Source organism: Myxocyprinus asiaticus, chromosome 46, assembly GCF_019703515.2.
Source record: "Myxocyprinus asiaticus isolate MX2 ecotype Aquarium Trade chromosome 46, UBuf_Myxa_2, whole genome shotgun sequence".
Taxonomy (NCBI): domain Eukaryota; kingdom Metazoa; phylum Chordata; class Actinopteri; order Cypriniformes; family Catostomidae; genus Myxocyprinus; species Myxocyprinus asiaticus.
This window is the reverse complement of record NC_059389.1, coordinates 3,020,240-3,033,764: the sequence shown is the minus strand read 5'-3', so window position 1 is coordinate 3,033,764 and position 13,525 is coordinate 3,020,240. Positions and strand designations below refer to the sequence as shown.

At 38.3% G+C, this 13,525-nt stretch overlaps 1 protein-coding gene across 1 annotated transcript in view; it reads left to right on the top strand.

The window, feature by feature from the left end:
* The first annotated feature begins 6,234 nt into the window (after window positions 1-6,234).
* The window catches only part of kcnq1.2 (potassium voltage-gated channel, KQT-like subfamily, member 1.2), a 180,299-nt gene continuing 173,008 nt past the window's right edge, over window positions 6,235-13,525 (top strand). Inside the window, exon 1 of the mRNA XM_051689309.1 lies at window positions 6,235-6,689. Within this exon, the coding sequence (XP_051545269.1) occupies window positions 6,235-6,689 (455 nt within the window). The remainder of the gene's footprint in view (window positions 6,690-13,525) is intronic.

Here is a 13,525-nt window from a genome sequence, read left to right as displayed (position 1 = left end):
CACTTCTGGGTTTATTTTATATTAATTTAAATGTTTGATATTACATTACAGTATGTACAAGGAAGGTACAAACAAGCCAAACTTTCAACTTTTAATGCAAAACAATATTTTAGTTGAACTTTGAGACACTAGAAAGTCGTTGCGAGCAAGTCAACATTTGCTGCAAACTCTAACAACAACCATTCATATATAGAAATATGTAGTTTGAAATTATATATATATATATATATATATATATATATATATATATATATATATATATATATATATACAGTATTGGGTATAATGCATTACTAAGTAATTAATTACTGTAATTAAATAACTTTTTTGTTGAAAAAAGTAAAGTAAGGGATTACTCTTAATTTTTCAGTAATTTAATTACAGTTACTTCTGATTTAATTGTGTTAAATACTGTATAGACTCTGTAACAATTCTATATAAAACAATAGTGAATTTAAAATCTAAATTTAACGTCTAATGTTAAAAATTTATGTTTTCTAATTTAACGCCGCCCCTTTAAATCTGTTGGCCAGTTCATGAATAATTTATTTGATCTTATATACTTTATTACAGAGATTTAAAAGAGCAGTTTCATGTCTATCCTTGTATTTTTCATCTGGTCGAGGTTGATCAGGGTTTTAGTCATAAGTAATTAGTAATAAGTAATGCAATTACTTTTCAGACAGAGTAATTAGTACAGTAATCTAATTACACTGTAGAAGATGTAATTAATAGTTAGTAATTAATTACTTTTTTTTAGAGTAACCCAACACTGTATATAGATATATATTGCATGTATATGCATGTATCATATTAAAGGAATATATGTATTTTTAATTAATTTAATTATTTCAGTCATCAACGGAAACCACATAAATCTAATCCGCTTTAGACTGCAGATGAATTACAAGTTACAATAACTTATTTTATTTATACTAACTCTCTATTTTCAACTCGACACAGCGTCTTTAAAACGCAACTCTAATAAAAATAAAAATAAAAGCGTGCGCGACGCAACTTTCAAAGGGGCGGTTCACACCGGACACCCTCAGGTGTCATTCAACGCTATTTTTCGATTGTTCTGACACCTGCGTTCTGCTCTATTCGTTGCGCTGTGTTTAGCTTTTTATTCTTTAAGAGTTTTTTGGTGTGAACGGCCCCAAAGGCGTACGTCTGACGCATGTGATGAACAGCCCAACAACGCATCCCGTGTGAACGCCCCCTGACAGACGCGTGTGCGCTCTCAGCATCTCTCCACATGTGTTGAACAGCCGCAGCTTCAGCATCACACATGACTGGAACACTGCACCAGAGGTATTGCTATTGCTTTTTAAAGTTTATTTCCTGTATTTTATTATAATATGTTGTACATCCATGACAAACTAAAACAGAAATGACTTTATTGAAGGTTTTTTGATGTTTATGAATTAAGAAAGTGCATTTTAAACTGGCATTTAACATGACAATCAATGAGAATGCTGTGAATATGAATACAGATGAGAAGACATTTATATTCAGAGTTAAAATTAATTCCTCAATGTTTAAACATAAACAAGTTTATGTGCTTTATTTAATTAAGAAATTATGCACATTGATGCCTGGCTGAAATCTAAATTAGTATATATTTTGTGTATGAATTAGGAAAGTGTATTTCAAACTGGCATTGAACACTTTTAAATGCATCTACAGTATATACAGAATATATATATATATATATATATATATATATTTAATGTATTTTCGTAGTATAATTCCAGTATAAAGGGTGTTGTTTTAGAATGATGTGATTATTGAACAGTGGATAGAAATGAGCTTTTGAGTTTCATGCAAAAATGAATGACTGTGTGTGTGTGTGTGTGTGTGTGTGTGTGTTTATCTCCCTGTCCACTAAATCCTCTTGACACGCTCTGACTGTGTGCTTTCTATCTCTTGACATTGTGATCTGCTGCTTAAAGCTCATGTGAAACACTATCTGTGAGCAGACGGCGCTGTGGTCGCAGGTCTGTCGGCGTCTCTGTCACTCTGTCCGACAGACATGACAGAAAGATAGCTGGGTTTTGTTTCGATTTGTCTTCACTCACAAAAGCTTTTTTCCAGTGGCTTTGTGTGTCATCTCATGATGGAGATTGATGGCAGTTCTTGATGGAACGTCTGACCTCATTAATGAGGGTATCTGATCATTGTGCCATGTAGACTTCGGTGAAATCACAATCAAGCTAGAGCGATGAGTGACTTACTAAGCCGTCTTGGATGCGGATGTATTTTTCACATTCATTTTTTTTTTCCATAGGGATTTTATAAAAGTCTTAATAAAAGAGTTGTAAGCCATGAACCAAAACAACCAGCTCTGAGGTGAATCACAACATTACAAACTTTGATTTGAAGCAAAAAAGTGTTTGAAAATCTAACAAAACGACAAAGTTATTAGTTCACCCAAAAATGAAAATTCTGTCATTGTTTCCTCACCCCTGTGTTGTTATAACCCTATATGACTTTCTTTCTTTTTCTGAACTCAAAGGGAGAAATTGTGAAAAAAATTTGTGCTCAGTGATGTCATACAATGGCAGTTTATGGTGACCACCTCTTCAAGCTTCAAAAGAACACAAAAGTATAATTCAGAAGTCTAATAAATTATTCATGAGACTCATGATTGTTATGAAAGTATACGATAAGATTTGGTGAGAAACAAACTGAAATCGAATGTATTATTTAGTGAAAATGTTCACTGACCGTTGATCTCCTGTGTGCATGTTTATGATAGGGCACGAGAACAACAGTTCATGCAGCCCCCTCGCGACACTGGGGCGTTCAAGCGAAAACTCGTTTGTTTATCTAAAAACAGATCCTCCACAGAGATAGTGACAACAGAACACAACACAGCTGCACACAAAACAGAGATCAGAACTTACTAAACATGTCTGAAGAGTTTGTAGTCAAAGAATTGATGCATTTCTATGCCCAGCCTTGTTTTTTGAAAGTTTTTGGACTGTTGCTAGTTCACGGCGGATGGAGTTACTCGCGCAATGCAAAAATAGAAAAGCGTTCGATAGAATGTACCGTCGCTTGTCACTGCTGGTTAGGACAAAAACTCTGATTACCATAGAAAATATACCATATATAACATGTTGTTTGCTGTCATGTTTGTGTGTGACTGTGGCTGCCTGTAGCCTCCTCTATCTTTCTGTTTGATTTCCGAATACTCCGTTCAAATAAGGCTGGGCATAGAAATGCATCAATTCTTCCAATTAAAAACAAGGAAAAATATGACATTAAGTTGTTGGTTATAAGTATAGACACACTATATTTTTATTTTACTGCAAAATATTCATATATATAGGTATATACTTATATATAAGTAGTTTGAGAGTGTAGGGAGAAGACTTGATTGCGTCATTCACAGCGGGTGTTCGCTGCAGAGCTCTTATGGCGCACTTTGTAGGCTGCAATTCAGCTTTTAAACACGATTTTCTTTTAAATGAATTTGAAATAATGCAGACTAATGGCTTCAACAGAAGAATGTACCATTAATAAACTGCCTCAGAGCTCACGGTAGGTCTGTCTTTAAAGATAAAAGTCGTCTTTAAGAATTATTTGCTAAATAATTTTTACGTGGCTCGTTGTACGTATCGCGGCTTGTTCGTGTGCAATAAAATTGTGCGGTAGCTCAACTGATAGAGCGTTGCTCTTGTGATGTAAAATACCGGGGTACGAGTCCTGAAGAGCATGCGAGTTGACACGTGAGCCGAAAGTGTCATAGAAGCACCACAAAATGACATTGTTGTGTTTTTCTGACACTATCAGTTAGGTTTAGGTTTAAGGTTTAGGGTAGGAAAGTTGGTTTTGTTGATTTAAAATGCAATGGAGCATTAACCTTAAAAACCTCATCTGTTTGGGAGAACTCACTTTTAACATCTCAGAACTGCCGCGATACGTATAAGGAACCACGTAAAATAAATTTGTGAAAGTGTCGTCACAGTCATGTAAATTTCATAAGGTCAAGCAGAGAACTATTAATCTCTAAAGAACCGTATATCAACTTTAGAACCCTAGTCAGTCAAAATTTGTTCTTGATTAATAAAAAAATAGGGTTCGTTGCTGAACCTTGGTGCTGCAAAGAACAAATGAGGAACCTTTATTTTCAAGAGTCTATTGCTTCTAGGTGCTTGTAAACGACTCATTGTCTTATGACTCTCAGTGGAGGATTCCAGACAGGTCTGGTGATCTTCAGTGCATCATCATGCAATATTAACTGAGCTAAATCCCTCTGAGGTTGTCCAAGCTGTGAGCTGCTCCTTATTTAAGCACACAGACATGAAGCGCATCATGACAATGACTCAGATCTCAACGAGTAAGCATGAGCGCTTCCTGGTAATCGCTGATCAACCAAACGCAACCAAATACATAAGATCACCGAGCAACCAAACATTTGACTGTAGACAATTTTAAAAGGCGAAAAGCAATGTGCAAACATTTAAAGATATTTAGTTAAATGCTGCTGTTCATAGCAAAGTTTTCGATTCATTTACAGTATTTACATAATGGTGTTTAACATTTTTAATTTAGTTTCAGTTGTTTTCACTTTGTGATTGTTAGTGTTCGTTTAGTTTTTTTGTTGTTGTTTTTTTTAAGTTAATTTAAGTTCGGTTTTAGTTTTTTTTTCCTTAAAAGAATATTCTGGGTTCAATTCAATTTAGCTCAATCGACAGCATTTGTGGCATAATGATGATTACCACAAAAAATTATTTTGACTCGTCCCTCCTTTTCTTTAAAAAAAGCAAAAATCTGTGCTACAGTGAGGCCCTTACAATGGAAGAGAATGGGGCCAATCCGTAAACTTTAAAATACTCACTGTTTCAAAAGTATTGCCACAAGACGTAAACAATATATGTGTTAACATGATTTTAGTTTGATAAAATTACATACTAACCTTTTTGCGTGTAAATTTATATCCAATTTTACAACTTTGTTTCCATGACAAACCAATGCTGGAAAATGGTTATTTAAACAATGTTACAGCTCTAAAAGCACACATATAATACATAAGTTTTAACAGAAGAACTAGATTGAAAAGTTTGTAGACAGACTTTACATTGGCTTGAAAAAGCTTTGTCTGAAAATAATAAAAAATAAGTTTAAAAGCTTGGAGTTTTTCAGTGTGTTTGGCATGTAGCTAGGCTTTGATGGCATGTTTAGCATTTTGTTAGGTGTTGTTAGCATGTGTTAGCATGTTGCTAGCATGTTTGAGCACTGTTAGGCATTGTTAGCATGCTTTAGCATTTAGCTAGTAGTTGCTAATATGGGTTAGCATGTTTGATAGCATGTTTTAGCACTTAGCTAGTTGTTGCTAGCATGTGTTAGCATGTTGCTAGCATGTTTGAGCTCTTTGTTAGGCATTGTCAGCATATTTTAGCACATAGCTAAGCACTGATAACATGGTTTAGCATGTTGTTAGCATGTTTTGGCACTTTGTTAGGAATTGTCAGCATGTTTTAGCACTTAGCTAGGCATTTCTAACATTTTTAACACTTTGTTAGGGATTGTCAGCATGTTTTAGCACTTAGCTAAGTATTTCTAGCATATAGCTAGGTGTTGCTAGTATGTTTTGCTAGTATGTCTATCACGGATTTTGTGCATGAAGCTTGAAAGCTTTAGCAGTAAGTACAGTCAGAAATGTATGAACGGGAGACAATGGGAAATTGAGCCTTTTCCGAAGTCTGCTACAAGAATACCATAATTCTGATCTGTTAGAAAAGTCATAGCAACCCGAGTCGGAACAGGTAGAAAGGCTGTTCCGAGTTTTGTGGATGTAGCTTGAAAGCTCTAGGAGGAGATACAGTCAGAAATTTGCTTAAAAAGAATCATTTTAGTTTTAGTTAAAAAGAGTAACCTCGCACAGAACTTGTTGTGAACCCGAAACATTCCTTTTAATGCTTTCTCCAAAGTTTTCCTGCTAATGCTTCTTAAACCAGCCTCAGGGGGTTTTCTGGTCTTAGCTAGTTTATGCTGGTTTTGCTGGTCTCCCAGCCTGACCAGCTATCAAGTGCTCTAAAACCCGTCTAAAACAATTAAAACAGACCAGCTAACCACCAGGCTGTTCTAAATAATGTTGTTCTACCTTCACAGGTTTGGTGGCATGGCAGATGTAGATCTCTAGATATCATCAGTTCTACCCAAGCGCCCCACAGGGACTCTCTCTCATCCCCATCAAACTGCCCCACAGGACACATCCCTACCATGGGGGAGAGGCTGGGCCGTCCCAGGCCCTTTTTAACCCGTGGACGCACTTTCGGATGGTCCAGCAACAGCGTCAAACTGAAAAACTGCACCCACAACGGGCATGACTTCCTAGGACAGAGCTCGGAACACAGCCTGGAGGCGGCAGCGCCCAATGCTTCCCTCACTGTGGCCCACTCTCCTGTTTCACTGGAACTGGAGCCCATGGTGAATAATGGATCAAGCGCACCCGCCGCTCCAGGTGGCCACACAAAGGATCCATCGGCGCACAGTGAGCGCCGCCAGCCTCTCTCCATCGCCACCGGACTGGTCCCCGGAGAGACGTCGCACCCGCTTCCTACCGCTGCCCGCTTCACGCACAGCCCTTACCACGCCAAGACTAGCATGCAGGGTGATGTGTACAACTTCCTAGAGAGACCCGCCGGCCTGAGGTGCTTCCTGTATCACTTCCTAGTGTGAGTAGGGTTTTCCTCTTCATTTTTATTCACCTGCGATAGTGAACTTAGAAAGATGAGAATTACAGCCTTTGTAAATATTAGGTAGTCTGTATTTAATCAGTTAATGCTTAGGGTACATATTTGAATGATATTTGGGTGATTTTTTAATCAGGGGAACTTTTATGTCCTTTGGGATGATTTTATAGAAAAAAGTATTTCATTCAAATACAGTCATTTGGTTTTTCTGAATAAATGATAATAGCTACAGTTGTGCTCAAAAGTTTGCATACCCCTTGAATTAGTAATATATGTACCATTTTTAAAGAAAACATGAGTGAGCAGGCAAAACACATATCTTTTATTTCTTATGGGATTCATATTCAACTGTAGGTTATAACAGAATGGCACAATCATAAAACAAAACATGGCAACAAAGAAAAAAATTAAATGACCCCTGTTCAAAAGTCTGCATACTCTTAGTTCTTAATACTGTGTATTGCCCCCTTTAGCATCAATGACAGCGTGCAGTCTTTTGTAATAGTTGTCTATGAGGCCACAAATTCTTGCAGGTGGTATAGCTGCCCATTCGTCTTGGCAAAATGCCTCCAGGTCATGTAAAGTCTTTGGTCGTCTTGCATGAACCGCACGTTTGAGATCTCCCCAGAGTGGCTCGATGATATTAATGTCAGGAGACTGTGATGGCCACTCCAGAACCTTCACCTTTTTCTGCTGTAACCACTGGAGGGTCAACTTGGCCTTGTGCTTAGTGTCATTGTCGTGCTGGAAAGTCCAAGAGCGTCCCATGCGCAGCTTTCGTGCAGAAGAATGCAAATTGTCTGACAGTATTTTCTGATAACATGCTGCATTCATCTTGCCATCAATTTTCACAAGATTCCCCGTGCCTTTAGAGCTCACACCCCCCCAAAACATCAGTGAGTCACCACCATGCTTCGCATTGGTGATGGTATTCTTTTCACTATAGGCCTTGTTGACTCCTCTCCAATCATACCGCTTATGGTTGTGACCATAAAGCTCTATTTTGGTCTCGTCACTCCAAATTACAGTGTGCCAGAAGCTGTGAGGCGTGTCAAGGTGTTGTCGGGCATATTGTAACCGGGCTTTTTTGTGGCATTGGTGCAGTAAAAGCTTCTATCTGGCAACTCGACCATGCAGCTAATTTTTTTTTCATTTCTCATTTTAAGCTAGTCTTACTTAAAAATAAATAAATATATATATATATATATATATATATATATATATATATATATATATATATATATATATATATATATATTGTGAGGGAATGCAACACTTTTGTGAGGTAATGCAAACTATTGTGAGGGAATGCAAAACTTATTGCGAGGGGTGCAAAACTTATTGTGAAGTAGTGCAAACTATTGTGAGGTAACCCAAACTATTGCGAGGGAATGCAAAACTTATTGCGAGGGACGCAAAACTTATTCAGAAGAAATACAAACTGTTGTGAGGGAATGCAAAACTTATTGTGAGGTAACACAAACTATTGCGAGGGATGCAAAACTTTTGTGAGGTAACCCAAAGTATTGCGAGGGACACAAAACTTATTGCAAGGAAATGCAAACTATTGCAAGGGACGCAAAACTTATTTAGAAGAAATACAAACTGTTGTGAGGGAATGCAAAACTTATTGTGAGGTAACACAAACTATTGCGAGGGATGCAAAACTTTTGTGAGGTAACCCAAAGTATTGCGAGGGACACAAAACTTATTGCAAGGAAATGCAAACTATTGCAAGGGACGCAAAACTTATTTAGAAGAAATACAAACTGTTGTGAGGGAATGCAAAACTTATTGTGAGGTAACACAAACTGTTGTGAGGGAATGCAAAACTTATTGCGAGGGACGCAAAACTTATTCAGAAGAAATACAAACTGTTGTGAGGGAATGCAAAACTTATTGTGAGGTAACACAAACTGTTGTGAGGGAATGCAAAACTTATTGTGAGGGAACTCAACTTATTGTGAGGTAACGCAAACTATTGCGAGGGAATGCAAAACTTATTGTGAGGGAACTCAACTTATTGTGAGGTAACGCAAACTATTGCGAGGGAATGCAAAACTTATTGTGGGGGAACACAAAACTTATTGTGAGGTAACGCAAAGTACTGCGAGGGAATGCAAAACTTATTGCCAGTGAATTCAAAACATATTATGAGGTAACGCAAAACTTTTGTGAGGTAACACAAACTATTGCAAGGGACGCAAAACTTATTGTGAGGGAACACAAAACCTTTGCGAGAGAACGCAAAGCTATTTCAAAAAATAAATTCCCTCCCTGTCCTCTAGGAACTCTTATGATACTTTTTTGAGGTATCTTTGGAGCTTGACAGCCTCAGTGCTCATTCATTTACATTGTTTGGAAAAAAGCAGCATTAACATTCTGCCTAAAATATCCTGAGGGTGAGTAAAAAAACCTAGTTTTTGGATGAACTAGTCCTTTAAGAACATGTTGATATCTGTCTGACCCACTTTTCAATGAATTAATTCCAAATTCAGGAGAATAATGCATGTTCTGATATGGCACTTTGCCCGATGCGTTTGGCACGTATTAGTACTTTTCTTGGGCTTACCATGAACATGTCATGACACAGAGATGGAAACTGTCTGGCTGCATGCCTTCGCTCTAGCTCTCTCTCTCTCTCTGTGTGTGTGTGTGTGTGTGTGAGTTTGTGTTTGGTGGTCTGATATCCAGTTTTGTTTGTGTGTAACTGGGTATCTAGAGTTGCAGCCATACCGGTGAACCTGATCTCAAGCTCTTACAAAATTAAACCGCACTGCTCCTTTAAGTAACTCTTGTCGATGGTTATCTTCCTGTTGCGCAGTTGCCCGTCCCAGCACATTTGTAGCCAGTTAGAGAACTACTAGCATTATCACACCAGTAAGGTTTCACAGGACTAGTGAAACATCGAAATTCGTTTCCTCATGTGTTTATTACTTTAATAAAATGATGCCTAACAAAACATCAAATGACTCTCATGAGCCGTCAGACAGGAAACTCTTGAGGAGAAACATGACAAATGTCCTTCTTCTGCCATTGTAGTGCTGCTATGACTTCTGGTACTTCAAATGGGTTATTGCATAGAAGTCCCCACCCGATGCATCTTTGATATTTGACGTGATCAAGAACACATCCAGGCCATTTTATGCATTCTCGGTACTTGCATTCTTGAGTATTGGAATTAAAACAGCCATTGTTGAGATCTCTTCTGAAACTCTAGAGGAGACACATGTGAGATTGTTGGAGTATTTCTCAGGAGAAAAATCTGAGAACCAGGAGACTTGAGAAAAACGCCGGCTTCACACTTGCAATGTGAAGGGTGTAATCTGTTAACATGGGCGCCGAAACGAAAACGCGCTGCTCACACCTTGCTCACGGAGTATGTGTATACCAAGTCTCCATTTGCTCTCAAACATTTTTTTTCTTCCTTTCTTTTTTCTTTCTTTATTTCCTTTTCCTCCTTCATTTCCATTGCCAGCTGAGGAAGTTCAACCTGTAAGCTGTCATTGAGTCTGTCCTGTGTACATCTATAACTGTCTGGTTTGGTTCAGCCACCAAATCAGACAGAAGGAAACTACAACGGACAGTCAGGACTGCTGAGAGGATTATTGGTGCCCCCCTGCCCACCCTCCAAGACCTGTACGTCTCCAGAGTGAGGAAACGTGCAGGTAGAATCACTCTGCCCACTCCCTCTTTGAACTGTTGCCCTCTGGCTGGCGCTACAGAGCACTCAGTGCCAGGACATCCAGGCACAAGAACAGTTTTTACCCTCAGGCCATTTTCCACAAGAACAAATAAACTGCCTCATAGTGCAATAATGTAAATAACTACCTCATGTACATATGTAAATTCACATTTTTAATTCAATAACTGTACATGCCCCTACCTTGCATACATTACCACTTGCACATGTACATACGCCATTCTGTTACATGTCCTATTATTTGTATTATTGTAAAATTCCTTGTGTTCGTGAACACACTTGGCAATAAAGCTCATTCTGATTCTGATTCTTCCTTCCTACCTTCCCTCTTTCCTTCCTTCCCTCCTTTCATTCTTTCTTATTTTCTTTCTTTCTTTCACTCAATGTTTCATTCAGATTAGGCCACAGGCCATGTGGCAAATAAATCTGATGACACTGTTGCATTATGGGAGATTTCCCGCGGCTGCACACATGTGCAGGTGCCTCAGATGAATCTTATGCAATGAACCGCACAGCAGTCCAGAGTTTGCGGCAGTTTCTAAAATCCTGTGTTCTCTGTTGTTCTAAACCGTATGACTTTTTTTTAACTTCCATGGAACACGAATGGAGATGTTAGGCACTGACAGTCTCAGTCACCATTCACTTTCATTGAAAGTATAATTTCTTTATAATTTCTTCTCCAAGCAAGTACATTTGTTGCAAATGTCTGTATTTCGTGTAAGCATCGTAGGCAACATTTATAACAGTATAGTAACAGTAAACATTTTTAACAAGGAAACAGAACGCAGGTGTCTCGAGGTGCATTTTTAAATATTGAAGCTTTTTAACTTGACATGGTGTCTAAAATCCATCAGTCCTGCGTGAGACTTGAATGAAACAGCAAGACGTGCCGCAGCTGTCAAAGATGTCCGTCTAGAACGTGATTACATCAGAAAACAATTAAAACACAATGCAGACGTGCGAAAAAACACGTTCGGTGTGAACAACCCCTGCAATCTCTTAAAAGTGTATATCTATGTTGCTGTGTCAAGTGCTTCAGTAGGTAGTTGTGCTTCAGATCTGCATTTGTCATAAACTCGTAGTAATGGGGATATATCAGTTCAGTAAAACAGCCACTCGTATCTTCTGACATCTTTTCACTTGAGTATTTTCTCAACATAGTGGCAAGAGCTCACACGTGTAGGCATATTGCCAGTGCATTTAAAGGGGCCGCGTTCAATTAGAAAACAAATGTACTTTGTACCGTGTTATACCCAACACTTACTGAGAATAACTGTAGACCCGAGGAGGGCAGGGCTGTGCTGGAATGAGACACACCCGGTCCCCAATCAGCCTGATGGGGTGCGCGAGGGATAAAGGCGGCCGAGGACGACAGTTCGAGAGAGAGAGAATTACAGACAGCTGTACTGTGTGTTTATAGTTGTGTGTTTTGTTTAAGTTGTTTATTAAATTATTAAGTTGTCAAGCCGGTTCTCGCCTCCTCCTTTCCACCGAACCCCCTTACACTATCATTCTGCCTAACATTTTGTGTTTTGTGAATGTAAGAAAGTCATACAGGTTTGGAACGACATGAGGCTGACATGAAGTTTTTTCTAGAGACAAACATATTATTATATATATTATAAAAAGAAGTTTAAAGTGTTTTTCAACAGTTTATTGATTGCTAAATGACAAAGAATAAGAAAATAATGCAGATCCACAAAAGAACATTTACTTGCGTAGAGATATTTACTCAAAGTCTAGATAGCCTACTGTACATGTTGACCACCTGTGCAACATCTGTGATGTCTCTGATCTTTAAGTAGATCTATCTGTATTTCAATCATATATTCAATCTGAGCAGCTTAGGTGTGGACGAAATATCAGAGACTCCCACAATGCAATCCATCTCATTTTTATCATAGATCCTTATAGACTGAGAGAGGGGGAAGGGGAGAAGAAGAGAGACGGTGAAGATGCGGACAGTTTATATCGGTGATATAAAGGTCACAAATTGAATTACACAGGCAGTTTTTGCTGCTGTACCTTTAAGACATGCATATAAGATTGACATATTTGCATTTGGTAGACACTTACTGTATATCCAAAGTGGCTTACAGTGCATTCAGGTATATATTTGATCAATTTGTGTGTTCCCTGGGAATTAAACCCATTAGCTTGGTGTTGTAAAATAAATTATATTGTATTATGGAACAAAAAGTAAAAAAAATGGCAAATTCCAATCGTTTTTGCACACTAAATCACTAGTTTTAACATTGAGAAGATAATTAATGCTGCCATGAGAATAATCAGTTCCATAGTTTATCCTAGAGGAGATGATGTCATAATTCATCGGCGATTTAATCCGTGCTGGACAGCTGGACAGCTATAAATGCAGAAATCATTTTGTACCATTTCCAACTTGAAATCCCAGTAGGTGACTTTATGCAGCTTCAAATCTTGCGTAACACAGAAAAAGACTAAATCAATGGTTCTCAACTGGTTTTGCTTCATGACACAAGTTTTATAATGGACATCAAGTGGCGACCCAAAACAGTCCCAAAATGGTTTATTATAAAAAGGTAAACAAAATGGGGGGACAGAGCTTCAACGTCTCTCAAGAGATTATGGGAGAGAGATTTAAACTTGGTACTGGAGGAGTGAGTGTGGACTAGGATTCAAAAAAACATCAAGTCTGTATCTAGAGATTCAAGGGTGCGTCTGATGCAATTTAAGATTTTGCATCGATTATATTGGACACCCTCTAGATTGTATAGCCTTGGTCTTAAAGACACACCCACCTGCTGGCGATGCAATTCAGAAGACAGGGACACAACCCATGTTTTTTTGGGATGTATTAAGATACAAGAATTTTGGTTGAGGGTACAGAGATTTGTGTGACATATTGGATTCACAGTTTTCATTTTGCCCCAGACTATGCATCTTAGGTGATGGAGCGGTTATTTATTTTGGGGATAGCCATTTAAAAAGTTGGGTCCTAGCTGGGGTTATGGTTGGAAGGCAAATTATTCTAAGGGGGTGGAAGACAGCTGGGGCACCCTCGTTTCATGAGTGGTGCAGGGTGATGGGCAGGGTAGCAGCACTGGAGGAGGCGATTTTTAGAAGGTTGGGAAAA